This window comes from Pieris brassicae, chromosome 1, assembly GCF_905147105.1.
Source record: "Pieris brassicae chromosome 1, ilPieBrab1.1, whole genome shotgun sequence".
Lineage (NCBI taxonomy): Eukaryota > Metazoa > Arthropoda > Insecta > Lepidoptera > Pieridae > Pieris > Pieris brassicae.
In genome coordinates this window covers 14,601,698-14,620,794 of record NC_059665.1, presented here as the reverse complement: position 1 = coordinate 14,620,794, position 19,097 = coordinate 14,601,698, and the positions used below count along the sequence as shown (strand labels likewise).

General features: G+C 33.0%; 1 protein-coding gene across 1 annotated transcript; it reads right to left on the bottom strand.

The window, feature by feature from the left end:
- Nucleotides 1–9,180: 9,180 nt before the first annotated feature.
- Nucleotides 9,181–9,858, bottom strand: LOC123720787. Its single transcript, XM_045677552.1, has 2 exons — nt 9,770–9,858; nt 9,181–9,488 (listed from the first exon to the last, which is right to left on the bottom strand). Exons 1-2 carry the CDS (start codon nt 9,786–9,788, stop codon nt 9,181–9,183), a joined length of 327 nt encoding a protein of 108 aa, XP_045533508.1. The 5' UTR covers nt 9,789–9,858.
- Between the last annotated feature and the right edge of the window lie 9,239 nt (nt 9,859–19,097).

Here is a 19,097-nt window from a genome sequence, read left to right as displayed (position 1 = left end):
ATCATGCTACGCATGCTGTTTATGCTATATAATCACATTTGATGCCGGCCTTTTAAGAATAAAGATTGTGTAAAGTTCTTTAATTTTCTATATCTAGGTATATAGATAAATATTTTTTTATATATGCTTTAATTTTCTATATATATATAAATATAATTTCTGCCTTTTTAGCATATATCAATGAACACTCACATTGCCAAAGAGCCTGCAAGTGCGTTGCAAGATAAACTTTGCACTTTATTAATATTACCAAACGCTTTTTTAGCGGCTGCATCACAAAGCAGGTTTAGAAGAGGCCAGTAAATGGATCCAGTTACTCGATTGTTACACTCATTTGTCTCAGCTCCTGCGAACGCGCAAATGATTCGCTTATTACCTTCTTAGAAATGCTACTGTACTCTATTTTGCTTTCCGCGTAATTCTATGTCTTGCATGCTGTTTTCTCGCGGTTTTCTCTTATCTATGTAGGTTAAACTAAAAGTAGTTTTTTAATGCGTATTTCTTATATGCAAGTGTAGTAATAGGCCAAACCTAAGGCATCATAGTCCCGATTTCAAAAAAATTGTTAACCAAAGCCGTCGATTCCTAAAGAAACAACGTCTGTCAAAAACTTTCTAAGACAAACGGTTCGTAGTTTTAACAACTGGTATATTAGATAATGAAACCAGTAACAATATTTCAACGCTAAAATTGAGGTTTTCTTGTAGTATTATAACTTAGTTACTATACATTTTATTGTGAAAAATCAGCGAAAAAATATTATGGCCCTCATTATTTGTCATACCAAATGGCCTCACTTGATCCACATGAGGACCTGCAGCTGATAGCCAGAAACTGGTAAGATAGTACATGGAATAATTTATATTTTATTTATAAATTAAATATATTTCATTAAACATTTATTTAAAGAAAACACTGTTTCAACGGCTTGAAGTTATGTATTATTATAAACTTATAATTATTTTACATAATTTAGTTTTTTTCCGACGTAGTGGTGGTTATAAATGTATTATAAGTGAAAATACTATACTAAGCGGCAACGCACCCAAATGGGTGTTTATAGGCTATTTATATGAGGCCGTACGCTCATTTGCCTCCTATCCTACAAACAGAAAAATCATAATTATTATAAAAAGTACTACAAACATCAAATTACATTTAATAATGCCTACATGAGATATGATTATTATCAATCATGAACTTTTCATCCAACTCCGTGCATTATTCCCAAGTACATTTATATATGGCTCAGAGGTTACAAGTAATAGTATCGTATAAGATGATAGAAGATCGAATCTCTAGCCAATTAACTGGCGCGCGAATATCAGCGACAAGTGGAGCGATTTGTCGCCGGTAACAAGCAACAATGTGAGTTTCGGTCGCGGCCCCTGCTGTGCTGTCATTTGTACTGCGTTGTTATGCTTTATAAGGATTGAACTGTACCGAGAAATTATATTTTATAACGATATTAAATAGGTATTTAGTTTCTTCTAACATGTTACAACAGTCATTAACTTCGATCATGATTATGTTCTGCCCCAGAATTGGATATATTTGTGACAGTTGCTGTGGATTGGATATATTTGTGTAAGTTGATTTTTCAATATGTTAGAAGTAAAATTTGCTAATATATATGTTATACGAGTAATTACTGTTATGCTGTAACTACATAAATGTTTAACTATTCTGATGTTGGAGCTCGGAGGTTAACTATACTTCTATCTTTAACCACTCTTTTAAAGACAAATTTTTCGCTATTGTTTCAAAATTTTATAAATTCATTTAAAATCTGACACATCATGAAATTATTATCATGATTTAAGACACTGGCTATCCGACACAGGGAATCCTAGTGTGGGGGTGTGTGAAGTTTTTTTTAACTAAACATTATTTGTTTATGTAATAAAGTGTTTTCTATATTTTTGTCTCTTTTAATTTTATGTTTAAGCTAATAAATGATATTTGGCGAGGGTCTCCCAGTTGTTATGTATATTACGCCTAAAACAAAATATATGTGTTTATACTCACTCCTACTGTATCTTAAACCTAATCAGAATCACAGCTTCATGTGCATGGTCGTTACGCCTAACTAAGCCACAAGCTATGGGTTATCCATAACGCGTATTGTATACTACTATGACAAATGTATCTTCGGATCGCTCTTTTAATGCAGTTGTTTTTTTATGAAGCCTTTTGTTTTATGAAGAACTTGATATTGTATTAACATAATAATACCTATGCGTAAATGTCCCTATAAATATTTGCCGAGTTTAGTTAACTTACGGTGATTTTAATTAAAGTACACAATCTCTTTTGGAAGTAAAATACCTGTTTGTCCACTGTATGGTGTTTATTTTTTTTCATATTATGGCAATAGTTTTAACTTTATGCCAGTTTCAAGTAAAATGTATGCTGTTTTAATTTAGCTTTTTAGAAAGTTTTATTTTTCAGTTAATTGTACATAATACACAATTTTATGTATTTAAACAGAAATCGCAAAATATATTGTTTACCGAAAAACTAGACTGAACTAATTCAAGTATTTTCTTTAATTCCATGAACTCTGAGGAAGATTTTTGTGAAGACAAAACTTTGAAATATGTAAAAAAAAATATTTCTTTTATTCCCGAAAAGTAAACAGTCTCAGTCAATTGGTATATATTATATATACATTATACAATATATAGATATATATCTATATATATAGATACTATAAATATATAAGCAAAAATCATATTAAGGCGAAACGTTAGTTGCAAATAAAAAGACGAAGATGTTAAATATTATTATATAATTATAATAATTTATGATGGAGACTCCATGGTCCAGAACTAGTTAATATATAGGATATACATTATATATTATTGTTATTTTTTTATTATTATGCACTTTTGTACTGTTCACTCTGTAGGTCTTTCTCTTTTTATTGCTCCACACGTTGCCTGGACGAAATCGATTACGAGAGATAAGGCCGCAAGTTGCCTAATTACTTATGTAACCTGATTTTTGTAACGAAGTGTAAATAAATATTTAAATATTATTTTAACAAAATAAACCAAAATGAGCGAGATATAACGAAATATATTATGTTTAGTCCTATTCATATATCCTTTATTTTAGAAGCATAAGAATAATCTATTCCTGCATCTGCAACCGATAAGACACAATAGTCGTCAAGCACCTGACGGGATCAGGAAGAAATCATTACCATACGATTCTCATTGATATCACGTGCACAACGATCGTCAGATCTCAGTGCCGATGAATAGAACGTCCACCTCTATTGTAAGTTAATGTACTGAGATTCGTCTTGAGATGTGATACACTGCTTAGGGGAATCGCAGCTTCAAGAAGGGTTAAAATGGGATTTTGCTTGTTAGTAGGTACATAAGGAGTTTGGGTTAAGCGGGCAGATAATAGCCAAATATTATTTTACCTTATACATAAACCATCTACACTAATATGTTTGAGTACTTATAAAATATAATATAATAAATATGTATAGTATTTAGTTTTTTTTTATGGAACAGGCAGCAAAGGGGCAGGAGGCTCACCTGATGTTACGTGATAGTGTCCACCCTTAATGTCAGAGGGTTCGTGACTGTCTTGCCGTTTAAGATTTGATAGGCTCTTTTCTTGAAAGCCCCTAAGTCGGAATAAATATTGTATATACTAATCAATAGTTTTAACTAATACTAATACATATATATATGAGATAAAGTTTCACAAAAGGCTTTTATTATCATAGACATAAATACAAATAATACAAATATTTGATTTATCTTATTACTACTAAGATTATTACAGAATTTCATTAATTGTAATAGAATTATTACTTTTATTGTTATAGTTATTATATATTTTTGTTATTAATAGCTCGAATCTCTTCTAATCAACCGTGGTAGGTACAATAAAAAGATGGCTTGTAACGGAAAAATGTGACGCATAAATATTTAAATCCTATTGAAGAACCGTAGAATCCTTATTCGTACTGATACTTTACCAGTCTGACGGAATAAAATGTATTTTCAACACACTTTATAAATCATTATTGAACTCTGTATCTGTATGTCACAAGTTGCTCTACAAGAATGGTGATGCGCCCTCTACAGGAAGGCTACAGCTTTTGTTCTCCGTGAAATGATAAAAACGTCAACAATCTCTGAGCTACTATTGTTTTGCAACAACTTATTTTTTACCCTTTACATTTTTGTGGTTCGCCTGATGTGAATGTATGAAGGCTTGAATCAGAAGGTACTAGTTTTTACGTGTCTTCTATAAAAAGCATGTCCCACCAGAGTAATTGCGTATTTATTTGCGGTTACTGGTAACTGTAATTAAATGGGATTTCAAAAGGGTCTCAGCTCTGTATATATATCAATGAATTCTTTATAAGTCAAGCAACATATTCACGCATTTAACTATATTAATGTAAAATCATGGTTGTATTATTATAATAAACTCTATACTATGAATATTTACAAAAAAAATTAAAGACACTGTCATCATAACGCACCAGGCTTATTCAATTAACAATAACTGTTTCGGGCTAGGTAGCTCATTATGATCATGATAAAGGATTAGAGGACTTCACGTATCACGATGCCATTGCCATAAAACCACCATTAGGTCCAAAGTAGTAAATGTAGTCGTAATTAATTATAATTAAATATAATTAATGTTCTGTAGTGTGCGGAAAGGTCAATATTTTTTCCTATTCAACCTAAAAACTGACTTAATAAGATTGGTAATATGAATTACATGGGGTTACCCCATTACTCACCTATTTCGACTCAATTAAAGTTATTCCTTCCCAATGTCAACATGAATAATCATTTGTAAAAGTCCATTTATTTCAATATAACTAACGTAAACTTATATAAATTAATCCTACAGTTAACATGAATGAATATAACAAAAAAATAATAACTAACATTTAAAATATAAATAAAATATATTATTTAAAGTAGTCCCTTTCGTATTTCGTCTCCGCTGCCAGTAACTTCGGAATTTGAATAGCTAGACTAATTCTTTGTCCAAGGAAGCTGACTGCTCTGCGGTCTCCTGTGATGTCGACTAACACATTTTGCTATTTCCTTAAAAAATCCTTATAGCGCTAGCACACCACGGACCAAGGGCCTCCACACCGATGGCACAAAATCATATTCGGAGCCTGTATTTGCATATTGCCTTAAATATTTTTCGCAAAACATTTTCTATATATCAAAACATATTAAGTTCATTTATATTACCGGACTTAGCCCTCGTGTATTTATATTGTCTAAAATGATGTATATATATTGTATACATTACATGTATTCTTAATTGTAGTTACTTAGAATTCGTTATATGCGAATAAAATTTTTATTTTTGCACCTTCCTATATGGAGTGCTATGCAACATTGATATCCATTTACAGTTGATGACAATTTTAAATACAATACCCTATTATGTATATTGAGCAAAAACACCATTGCGTATAAGTTAACATATTTATTTGTTTATTTTACGAATAAAATTGTAAAATGGCTAGTATACACTGTAATTTTTTAATTTAAAAAACAAGACATTATCGTAAAAATGTATATAAAGAACAGCTGTCCGAGAACTATTAACCACTACGACTTAGGGCCTTTTTTATATTAAAGGGCCACAATAACTCGCGTGTCTCTAAATATAGTTGATAAACGTATACCAGAAGCAAGTCGCGAATCGTGAAACGTCATGAGGTCGTATGTACGTATATGTGGAATCAATTTCCGCACTTAGACGCCCATTTTGTCCGTTGTGCTGAAGTCCTAGCTAATTAAGCCAAACTCCTTCTCGAAGCTCAGAAATTTACTACGTCCGTCCGACCGTCATAGGATATAAAATAATATGAATTATTGCTCGATATTTTTATATCAAACAAAAATAAAACACTTCAATCTATATTATATTTTGGTATAATTCTTCTATATTTAAGGCCTTAACAGTTCGTCTTAATAATTAAACATCAGAAAGAGCCTTATTTCGTCAGAATTCATGGTATTTTAACAATACGCCACCTGAAAATGGCGAGTGCGCCTTGATTGCTACATTGTGTCCTCACAATAACTCGATTAGTCCAGTGGCTGGACGCTTCCGGGGAAAAGCAAGATATGTCTAAAGGAACATTTTCTTACGGAAAATTCACAAAATTTTATATTTTAGTAATATATATTTTAAAGTCTAAACCTATGTTTCTTTAAAGCTTCTATTACTAGTATATTTCTATACTACCATCGCCCACGGGCGATCATCATTGGTCGATTTTTGAGTGTTCAGATTCAGAAATTGGACTTCGTACTAAATCTGATTCTTGTAAGTCTAAAAAGTATTGAACAAAGATCGGTATATAATAAAGATAATATCCCTACTACGATAATACTTTTAAAAAAAACAACAATCACAAAAACGTAGTATGGTATTTTTATATCATATTTTTATTTAAAACTCCGTGACACGTACCATACATATGTACATATACTTACTTTACTTAACATAACAAGTGGTAGTCACTTGTTCTTTAAGAATTAAAGTCAGTATCTGTAACAACAATAACAGCGTAAGCATAAAAACGGTATCAACTTTAATACACTGTTTATAGTATCGCTACAACTATTTATGAGTGAGTCTACAAAGTGAACAAAACCAACAATATAAAATTTCCTACAAGAACTAGCATATCCACTAATATCCAACGAACTACCACCAATTAGGCGCACCCGATGCACAAAGGCAAAGATAATGGTCAGTTAACTGGACGGAAGATAGTTCACTTAGAGCTTAACTTTGTCAAGTTAAAATTAAGTTTGAGTTAATTGAATATTCTCACGGAGTCACCCATATCGGAGTTACCCTTTTGAACTTTGCATCGATCGGGCGTACAACATCAACGATTTGTAGAATGTATGAGATTGGTTTAATTGTGGTACTAACACATTATCGTTAGTATTAATTACCTAGTCATCGTTTCTAAGGCACTATTATTATACAATACTATAGGTCTAGTGGCATGTCGATTACACGACTCTACAAAAAAAGATTCGTTCTTTGTCCTAAAGTTTATACTATTATTTTCCAGTTAGTTATGCACAAAAACGAAAAGAAAATACCTTTTTTCGGTATAAAGTTTGCTTTTGTGATAGTTATAATAAACAATTAACAACGCTATCAAGGCCAATACAATGAAAACATGATGGGCGACTATATTTGGGGTTTATTGAGAGAAAGTAGCTATGAACATAAAAGAAAAAGTAAAAGTGTGCACTTTTAAGTTATTTTCCACTTTTCTGTAAGCTAATTTGATAGTAAAACTTAATAAAAATAATAAACATTTTTATTTCAATAGTTTTATTTTCAATCAAAAATTAAAATCCGAGATTTTTAAAAATTTCGTTCAATCAGTCTTCTAAGCACAAAAGCAAGCACAAAGTCAAATTTCATGTTGACCCGTGTTATATATATATAAACAATATATGAAGAGAATATTCTTGTTTGCTGTTTCCCATCTATATTTTATCTCTATCTATCTGTATCTATATTTTGGAGCTCCACTATTTATCTTTTGGGGTACTATTTTTTTATTCTTTACTACGATTTCTTGTTATAGGATATTATACGTGTTCAGTAATGTGTAAAGTCAGTAAAAAAAAAATATCTCCCTTTTCTGCTATTTTAAGGTTTAAATATACTTTCTGTAAATTATGGATTTATAAGATTTTTTTCATAACTTGATAGATATTCACTACTATATCTACATTTAGTACTTAAGACTTTTATTTACACAGTATTATATCATCGACAAGTTGTGTTCATGAGTTCATATTATGTTCATTTAAGATATTTATTTATATCTTTAAAACCCTGGTTTATATGTATGTATAGGAGAGATGTTTATGTCACTGTCAAACTTTTTTTTCATATGTTATATGAGGTTTCTTAAAATAATAATAGCTACTATTAATATAACTATTCTGTAATACACCTATCGTAAAGTAATAGATAAGAAAAATGGCCCAAAAGTCCATAATCATAAAAATTTATGGATTGTAAATTAAAATTATAATTAAGATGATATTTGTGAGATTCAAAGACACGATGTGATAAAGATATTTTATAGGTGAGTATAAAAATCATAGTTTGTGGTTTAAAACAAAATGAATTCATTTGTTTTAAGTCTGTTGAAATGGTTTTTGAGATGACTTAAACTTGTTTTAAATTAATAAATACATTATATACAGTGTTACTTTATACATTTTTTAGTCAGTTCGGAGTAGTTATTTAAGTTAGATGTTCGTTTTATATATTATGTAATAAATTATAAAACACAAATTTATTGTAAATGTGGTAATTTGTAATTATATTTTTGATGGCATAGTTTAAACTTCCATTCTTATTTCCTTAAGAACCTTTTAAGAACAAGACCAAATACCTTGCTAATTTTAATTCAAGAAAGTGTTTGTAATAAGAAAATTATTTGACTATCAATCGAGTGACGGTTGAAATGGAATAATAAACAAACAATATACGGTACATCCCCATATGGGTCTCCCATGTCACATGTCATTTGGGGCTAAGACAATCTCTCAGTTTGTATTACGTCACTAGGCCATCACTGCTGTTGAATAAATGAAATCTATACTTATTCACCTAAGGTGAGGTTCGTTAAAGTTTATTCTAATACTATGCTTATACAATTTATATGCTGGGGAAACCCGTGTTAAACACGAGTGCACAAAAAGCTTTGTGGTGCGACAACACTTGTCAACCCGGCTTTGCTTTTACCGCTAACATCGAATGTACCTAAATAAATTTACAGCCAATCTAAGAGTTGGAGTTTTCTTTACTAGAAGGGACTTAATTACCTATATTATGAGCTTAATAGCAGTGCTGCTTGAGAGTACAATTCATATGCCAGAGTTTTTACGAACCCCGTTACGAAGTAATACTTTGTATAGACTCTGTACCTTTCACACTCACTCCGGCATGCATTAGACCGTCGACAACATGTGTAGCAAGGCTGATACACCTAGAAAAATCACGAAATAGATACAGAAATCTGAAGACAGGTTACAGCGCTATTTTTTAAATGGATTCAATGTATATATGGAGAATATCTCAATTTAATGTCTTAATAATATAACCAAAAATAAAAGCTTAAAATATATTTATTTTGAAAATCTCTCTTAGTCGGTAGCTCATGTCTGGGAGTCGTGGTAAACAAGGAAATGTTTGGAGTGGATATTTCCGTTGGTTTCTGTCCAGCCCCTCTCTTATAACAGTGTAGAGTTTAAAGGCCGATAAGTCTCTCACTTGATCGGTCCATCTGGTTGATGAACGGCCACATGATCTATTGCCTTCTGTGTTACCAACCATGATCAGTTTCTCCGAGTTCTCGTCGCCTCTGCGCATTGCAGACGCCTCTTCGTATTGTAAAGTAACATTATTATTATTCGCGATTATCACTGTATGAAAACAAAACCATTGTTTTTGTGATAATCTAATCTAATAAATAATTTGTCATGGTTAGGTACTGCAGGTTACCTGCATGTGAAAAGCTGGTGGCTGGAAATTTATATTTTTGAGGATTTTTTTTAACAACAAAATACTGCTAAAATGTATATCACATTATTTTTTAGTTATACTAAAGCCACTCAGTTCTAGTTGTGATCTTAAATATAGTATAGAGAAAATGGTATATATGGTATACAATAAAACTCTACAAAGCCTCTCAAAGAATTGTTACCTGTGTCTATTAATTCCATAGATTTCCCACTACACCAAAGACCATAAATTACTTGCCAATTACAGATAATCTATATCAAACAAACGCTACAAAATACAAAACCTATCTAAATCGTAGCCACTTATACTCCGAGACATTAATCTTATCAGTACTGATAAACGACTAATTGCTTTAATGTAAGTACTTTAAGTCATTAAGACCTCCACTGCACTGTTCTCAATGAAAAAACAAAGGTTTGATTTAATTTAACAATAACTTTTTATTACCACGATAACGCCCAAACTTTAAAATAAGTTTACTAAATTAATTGGATTTAGACGTTTCCAATTTAAAAACATACAACATTAAATAATTTATCCGTCTTTTGACAATAATTGCAGTATTACAAACCAGTTTGTGAAGAATATAAAGTTGCAATAACATAGACTGAAATAAAACAATCACAAACCATAAAGATTCGTCTTTAGAAGACAACATCAATTTAATTAAAAAACGAAGCACAGAGTACTGGCCGTTTGCCCTTCAACCGAAGAAAAAAGTCTATCCAGAAAAAAGGTTGAATTTAAAAAAGGAATATAATCTCAGCTGTCATCGGCGGTAACCGAAATAAGGTGGAATTTCATATCGAGTTTAATGAGACAAAAGGGTTAATGACTATAACAATGGCTGCCCACTAAAATATTCGATTTATTTACCTGAGACAGGTCCAGATGAACTGATAATATTTAAGGCGAAGATATTTACATATTAAGAGTGTCTTTACAAAATTTTGTCATTTATCGTGCTCATAATATTAAAGTGCGTAACTATTATATTTCAGTGTGGGTGCCGTTCTCGTCTTAATTAAAACTTTGTTTATGAGAAAACCGGTTGTCCCTTGCTAATTATTACTTTAAATTCTATATTTAACAATCGTTAAACAGAAGCTGTCTAGTTTAATATTACTCAATTAAATGCGGGTAATTATTTGAAGAGAGTATTGCGTTTAAAATTACTGTAATCATATCTTATACTCTAAAAACCACATAACATACGTGTGTTTTATAATGATGATGTATAAAAACATTTTCGTAACAATGCCCATAAGCACAGACAATAAGACATTTTGAAGTAAACCAAAGTAAACAATTTTGTTTACGCAATTTTAAGTTTTTATTCAAGGAAAAACCTCACCTTAACTGCCAGTACAATGATCAAATTTCGTTTTTATTGTTCAAAACACTAAATGAGTATCTCGCTCTCACACTGACCACGAACAAAAAAAATCCGTTTCCAAGATTCCGACGCGTTTTAATAAAATTTCATTTTGATATTATTGTAACCGTGAACGATTTCAACTTCGATAAGATTCAATATTGTTTTTAAATAAGTTTAACGAATTTGTGGCTAAAATTATTCAAAACAATTGAAATAACTGTTATTTTTTGTTTTTTGTTAGTACTAATTGACATAATTTTGAATTAAGATCCAAAACAAAACGTCGGAACAGTTTTAATTTTTAAATTTAGAATTAGCAAATTGTTTAAATTAACGCTGGCATTCTATCATTTGTCATTCTGACATTCTGTCAGTAATACAAATTCTAAACATTATTAAATTTTAAATTCCAATATGTCTATTATAAATGTATATAAACATTTTAATCCTTCCCTATAATGCTCTATTTCTCTCAATATTCAATGCAAATGTAGCTTAAGCATTTGTCAAGCCTGACCATTAATGGTAATTGCGATTGATACGAGACCGGCTTTGGACCCTTGACAGCCACTTGTTTGAATGATGGCTTAAGTGCATTTTTGTGCAATTGGGTAAATATTGATTTCGTAATGGAAAAGTTAAATATGAAGTCATTGACCCCTTGGGAAATTTTAAATGTTCAAACACAACAGTAACATCTGGAATAGACACATTTTTATATCTTCTTATAATTTACATATAATATTTATTTTGCTGGGACTGGAACCCATGCCACCAAGTTATGGAAGTAAAAACTAGTTATATAGTGTATTGTATTGAACTGAAGAAATATATGCAATACTATACATTATTTAATATTTTATTATCACTTTCTAATAGTTTACAATCGTTTACGTAGATAGTCAATTCTTAAACAACTCTTAATTAACGCTGAATTTGAAAATGGAACATTTATATTCTTAATTTGAATCTACCGTATCCTATATTTTTCGGACTGCATTCTTAGAATTTTAAAATGGAATCACGAATCAATCGCAGCCATCCTACCACAACAAACAATAAGAGAATATAAAACAATGTCCCGTAAATATAAATCATCACTTCGAAGAGATGGACAGTAATGAAAACACACGGTACTTGGTTCGCAGGTGACGGAACAATGAGATGTAGTATTTCACATTAACATTATGTTCACAAGGTGAGCGTTGTCCGCTATTGTCCACTTATGTTCAGACGAGCAATAGCTGCGGTTACATGCCGGCGTTTAATGTATTTAGTTAGTTAGTTAGAGCAGTGTTGGCCTAGTGGCTTCAGCGTGCGACTCTCATCCCTGAGGTCGTAGGTTTGATCCAATTCAACCAATGGATTTTCTTTCTATGTGCGCATTAATCATTGGCTTGAACGGTGAAGGAAAACATCGTGAGGAAACCGGCTTGGCCAAAAATTCGACGGCGTGCGTCAGGCACACAAGGCTGAAGGTTTTCGTCTGTCAAATTACAACATGACATTTGTGAATTTGAGACTAAGTCTTTGGCAGGGAATATGACAAATCAAAGACCTAAACTGACGACCCTCTCGTCTCTTTCTATAAAATAGTACAATGCTGTGATGAAAAGAGACAGTTGAGTTAAGTCATTACGTAAAAGGTGATTTATGTTTTATGAATTGATTTGATTGATGAATTGAACGGAGTCCAAAACATCGAAAACCTATAAAAAGTATTAATGGTGTTTACAAATTCTTCTTCGTACATCCGTCGCCATGTGAACGAACCATAAGAACGCTCATTGTGGCGGCTTAGCCCATTGAAAGGGCTACCTATTGTTATTTCAGTTTAATATAAAACAATACGCAAAGCTTTTCACATCGGCTTGATCTTTTATTTGCCAGCCCTTTGTAGATGCCGCCGGCAGTTCAAGATAACTCGACTCATTAAGGTGACTTTTTGTGTGTCACTCCTCCTTGAAAAAGTTTAGATAGTTGTGATACGTGTGCACTTTAAGTAAACATTTTTTAATAGATAAATATTATTCGTGGATATGGTTTGTGCAATGTATTGATTTGAGGGATTGTGGTTGGATTATTAAATATTGTCGTCGCCATAGGCATTAGAATTCTACAAAAATATCACGATCCTGGATGTGTTCCGGGCATTGCTTAGGTGGTGTTCCCCCGAGAATATAAATGCGTGCGCCTATTTCACCATGCCTCCTGCTGATGTCATGTGGAAACTGGTGTGATGGTTGTAGCTCCTTACAAACGTTGTGTAATACAAAAAAATGGCGATTAAAAAGAATGCCGGAGAGACATTGCTAATTCTTCTATTCCGTTCTACGCCCTTGATTTGAGAACTGGCAGTAAATGTAAAATTAGAAGCATTTAATGTATACTTCTTTTTTATTGACGTTCATAAGTGTGCATTCTGTTAACTATATGAATAAATTATTTTTGACTTTGACTTTGCTTAGCCACCCTTTAGGTCCATGTTCAGTTCCAGCTAATTAAACTAGCCTAGCTTATTCCAGAAGCTCTGAAGAATCCGCCCACTTCGCAGGCTTGACGGAGCGATCTGCTCCGAGAATTTCTGTTCGTTGCAAAGCCACAGCCACGAATTCCAGGATTTCTACGTAGTAACTGACTCCTCTGCATTGTCGCAGCCTCTGCTGGTGTTTACGTGTGGCATCATTAATGAGATTTCATAAATACTACTTTCCGTTATTGCCTATATATGGGACATGTCGTTTTCACATTTTGATTCATTATTTACCTGTCTGTTATATAATAGTTTTGATATAAATCTACATAAGGGATATTAGCAATTTATTAAAAATAACCTTGCCACTCACACGTTTAAGAGGCGATTAAGTGTGACATTTGTGACATCAAAAACAAATTGTACTATGCAGTAAAGTAACTGACAATCAGCACAAAATCCGTATATACAGAAAACATTATGGTCCTGGCATATTCTTAAACTTACATATCGTCCAATCACAAGCCACTTATCGCTCTAAGGGATTAATATCGGGCCCCGAAATTTACACGGAATTGATAGAACCAAAGCTTGTATTTACAATTCGACTTAGTGTTCAACAGAAGCGTAACAATTCATAAAAGATCGGCAAGCCCTGGCGAGCCCTCTGGCAATGTGTGTGTATGGGCGGTATCACTTAACATAAGCTGAGTTCCTGCCCGTTTTGTTATATTTATAACAATATTTTGTGGAATTCCTTAGAAACAGCTATTACCCAAAAATACTGTATTTGTACACTGGAGTTTTTATAATTACTAACTGTTCATTTCTTATGTTGATATAAATACAGCTAATTTCATTAATATTCGAGCTTTCGTTTAACTACAACTTCTTGTAACTTTTCTGTAACTTTTGTAAATATAATAAGAATATTTTATGAAGGAAAAGGGTCCACTTTTTAAAGGGTAAATTTGAGAACGAGTTTTTTTTAAGAATTTTGTTTGTGTCAGTAAAGTCATTTATTTATTTATTAACACTTCGTTGCAGTTATACAGAAATACAGTACAATAAAATTTATATATTTTTTGGGTAATGAGACCTTTGTGGTGATTTTGGATTAAATCGCTTGTCCCGTGGCCTAGCACTAAGAGCTAATACAAAAGTTATCTGAATAACAAACGTCGCTCAATAAAAGGTGCGATGAACCTCGACGGTAGTAACCTATATGAGAAATGTCGATTATATTATGAGACCTCTATAGAGATGATAAAAGGCAGATGTGTGATGTGAAGGTGGAATAAAAGGAAAGCAAGGATTGTAAAATGGTGGCGAGGATGAGGATCAAGTGAAAAAAATTGGAGTAGGCCTTCACTCCGTCGGAGGTTGTGTACAAATGGGTAACATTATGACGTGGACTTACTGTAATCCTGACTATGTAGTACTCGAATGGAGGCTGTTTTATCTTATTTTTTATTATTATTTATAAAGTCTATATTAGTAGGGCGAGAACTAGCAGAACTAGCCCGGAATGTGTCCAATAACCCCCCTCGCGAAGTTGCAGTAGCTCCATATAATTCCAAAGAGCCTCTTGTGAAGTAAGCCGACCGGTGTGTCGCCGATAATATGGAGACAAATACAAATTGATAAACAAAAAGACGTACATTTAATGTTCTTACTTCTTTACTAAAACGTCATATAAAAGAAATAAAAGATATTGTGCAGCATAAATACGTAGAAAATAAACTATTTGATTTTATGTATTGGTATTTTAACCTAGAAAAGTGGTTTTTGTATTGAGAATATTCAATACATTTTATACGCGCGTAAAATTTATACATTACAGACGAATACTTTTATTGTCGCTTGGTAATCAGAAAACAGCTATACATATATAAAAGACGTAATACTTAATATTGTCTTTTGTTAACATGGCTTTAACACATTGAAAGAAAACACTTTTTTATCGGATTAAAGCTATGACGTAACGTATAGGTACTATGACGTTATACTTTCGACTCAACTTTAATTTCTGCTTCCTTAAAATTTATCTAAAACGAATAAGCCTATTTTTTGTACTAGGCATAGAGAGGTAGTGTCCAATTTTTTTTAAAGAACCTTGGGTAAATCCTCCAGCTGATGTTAAGGTAAACTGACGTCTATGGACACCCATAATGCCAGAGGGCATGTGCGTTGTTGGCCTTTTACAACTGGTACGCTCTATTCTTGAAGGACCCTTGGCCGTCCGTTGGTTCGGAAATACCTCAACATGCAGCTGCATAGTGGTGGAAAAAAGCTCAGTGGTAGAACAACAGTGGAATTTCTTGTTCATGCGAGGATGATATCCAGCTGTATGTGTTAACCCGAACAACTTCTGCGAAAGCTCTTCACGGTAAATGCGCTTCGGATGTAATCTACAAAACTTATAAATCATAAGATTCAAAGCGGCATGACTCAAGCAAAGCTTACTTTTCAATTTTTTTGTAAAATAAGGGGCAAACGCCTCCTACCCTAAGTGGCTGCCGCCGCATGGACACTCTCAAAGCCAGGAGGCTTCCGAGTGTGTTGCCGGTATTTTAAGAACTGGTACGCGCTTTTCTTAAATCTTAAGTCGAATTGGTTCGGAAATACGTACTGCCCATTATGCAGCGGGTTGAATATAGTGGTTGTGTTCCGCAAAAACTGCCATAAAAAACGCTCAGTGGAACGTTTTTCGTGTTCTGTCTCGAAATCCGATGATGGAACTCAGCTGCAGGTATTAATCCAAACAAACTACGCCGTGCTATTACTACAAGAATTACATACAGACGTCCGTAAGGCGCCGGATTAACTTTAAACCAATTATTTCTTACAATCTATCACTTTGTATTGTCGGTTCCCGTGAAGGACGGATCAATGGGCGGCTAACTACCTGTGAACTTGTACAAATAACACTGGAATGCAATGATACAACTGAATGGTACGGTTTCAGAATTAGTATGCTGGTTTATGATTTGTATTTCAGAGGCAACATTTAATGTAATTCAGTTAATTGAGCTTTTTATAAAAGCTATATAATAACTTCCAATCCAGATGTTCCCTAACTTCTACCACTTAGAAGAGTACTCTTCCTTAAAGGCCGTCTACTCACTTGAAAGCCCTACTGTGTGGGGGGTATAAAACATCCAATCTAAGTGAAAGTGCTCGTCCAGCTAGCCCAAAAAAGATAAATTTCAGTATCAGGTGTTGAATACTAGAGATTATGAAATAAAACACCAAATTACTATGCCAGTTTAATCTTCATCAACAACAATAAGCCCGTAAATAGATATAGATCTTCTATAGATTAGAAGACTTTACTATGACACTTAGTTAAAACACAAATTCTCATAAATACCATTTACCATTAGGCTAATCAACAGTGTCCGGCCCTGCTCGCTCCCGCGACATGGAGTTTATACCGTAAATACTTAGATAAACATTTTTGGACGTCGATCTGTTTCGTTGCCTCATTATTCCATCCAAAGCTCAGGCAATGACAAGCTTACAGTCGGTTCACCCGTATCGCTGTTACGGGTCAGCGCTCATCACACAAAACACGATACAATCTGACGCGTGGCCACAATTACTTTACGACGTGAAATGATGTATGATTGATTATTTACCGCAATGATGTTGAGATTGTTTTTTCGTCATTGGATGGTTTTTGTTCTGTTAAGGAAGAAAATACCGCTTATGTCGTTTAGAAAACAAACGCAGGTATGGAATATGAAAAACAGTCATTCAGTGTATCTTTTGAAGGCAAAGTGCGTTTAGAGCGCGTATTAGACCATATGAGAGTATTTAAACCATAAGTTTGGCAACAGTTATATATAATTTAACTGTTCTTATGTAAGTCAAAGTCAAAAATCATTTATTCATATAGGTAACAGGATGTACACTTATGAATGTCAAAGAAAGAAAGAATTTTAATCACCAAGTTTTTATGTTTTACACGTTTGTAAGGAGCTGCAACCAGTTCACCATGTTTCACATGACATCTTAAGTAATCAATAATAATAAAATAAATTAAAAACAGTGATTTGTTTCATCAATTATTATGTTTTGATATTTGCATGCCTATTTTTATATGGCTGATTGTGCGGATTTTCTAATTAGTTAATGTGAATAAACCACTCCTGTAAATTATTTCATTTATGTAATATTTATTTGATTATTATTATAAGCTATTTATTTAGACAGACAAGCAAGCTACTAACAAATAAATAGTTTTGTTAGTGTAATGACAGATAGATTTATGTATAATGCTCATAAATATTAATTTATATAACAAAATATTCCTTAGGTCTAAGCTTCGCGATGTTTTTCTTCATTATGAGCGTAGGCAAACTGGCACATTGGCAAAGTCCATCGAAACTGCCGGATTCCAATCCGTTATCTTAGGAGTTAGGGTCACTGATAACCCTTTTTTCGTGGAGAAATGCGATAAGTATATCCTCCCGCGGCGCGACTGGCTTGTGGTGAAGGGTTTTGTGGGAATCGCTACTGTGCATACCTACTAAAACCCCACGGTGCTGCCAGCGATCGCCCAAGGTAGGACATGGTAACAGCGTAGCCTTGTCCGCATCCCGCTACAACTAGGCAACCCTATATGTATATCTTTTGTTCCTTGTATCTCCACATGAGACGGGCAAGAGAGGGTCGTAATGGACGCTTGCCCTGACTACCTATATTGTTACATTGCCAGCACATTTACAAAGTGACAGAAACAACAAGTGCAGGATATATCAACATCACTGATCTCTAGGCTAAGACTCTGTGGTCACACGAACTTCGCCTATAGTACAGATCGTCAAACATCTGCTAGACTTACTTCTAACATCTGTTTGTATAACCAAATTATATTCCGAATTGAGAAATCTTTATTATAATTACAGTTACCGCAATCTTACTATCATTGACAATACCGGTTTTCTTTTTGCGATAACGATTACGGATTAAATAAATTATAGTTGGATACTTTGAATTGTAAAGCAATGGATTTTCATTTTCCTAATTAGGCAGCTAGTCTCTTGCGGATTGCATTCCAGTCGCGAGCTTTCACAAGCGTTTTTCTTCTATGTTGTAATGTTATTAGCATTGTATGGATGTGCTAGATTGCGAGAGAAATAATTACTATTGAGAAATTGGTTTTGCTTGCAATGGTGTATTATTAGTATTTGTCAGTTTACTAAGAACATTTTGTATTGAATGGACACAATTGATGATTGTGTGATATTCATACAACACATGCCAGGATAATAAAAAAAACGTTTACACATAAAAAGGAAGCAATAGAAATTATATCAAATATTAACACGTAAAATCCTCAATTTTCGAATTAGAATTAACATAGTATAGAACTATATGCTGTAGCGATATAATGTGGTTACTAACTCAGGACAACTCTATAGGAAAATTTTGTAAACAGTGTATGTACTAACGAATGTCTTACAAATCAAAAGGTATACTGGAGCATGTGGTGGAGACATAGACCAATATGATACCCGTATACTGACCGAGACCTTCCTAACGAGGCTTTGAACGAATACTTCGATCCTTAATGTGGTTTTTTAAGCAACTCGACAATCTTAGTAGGTACTAATCGCCCGATCTCCAAATTTCCCAAATACAATTCAATAG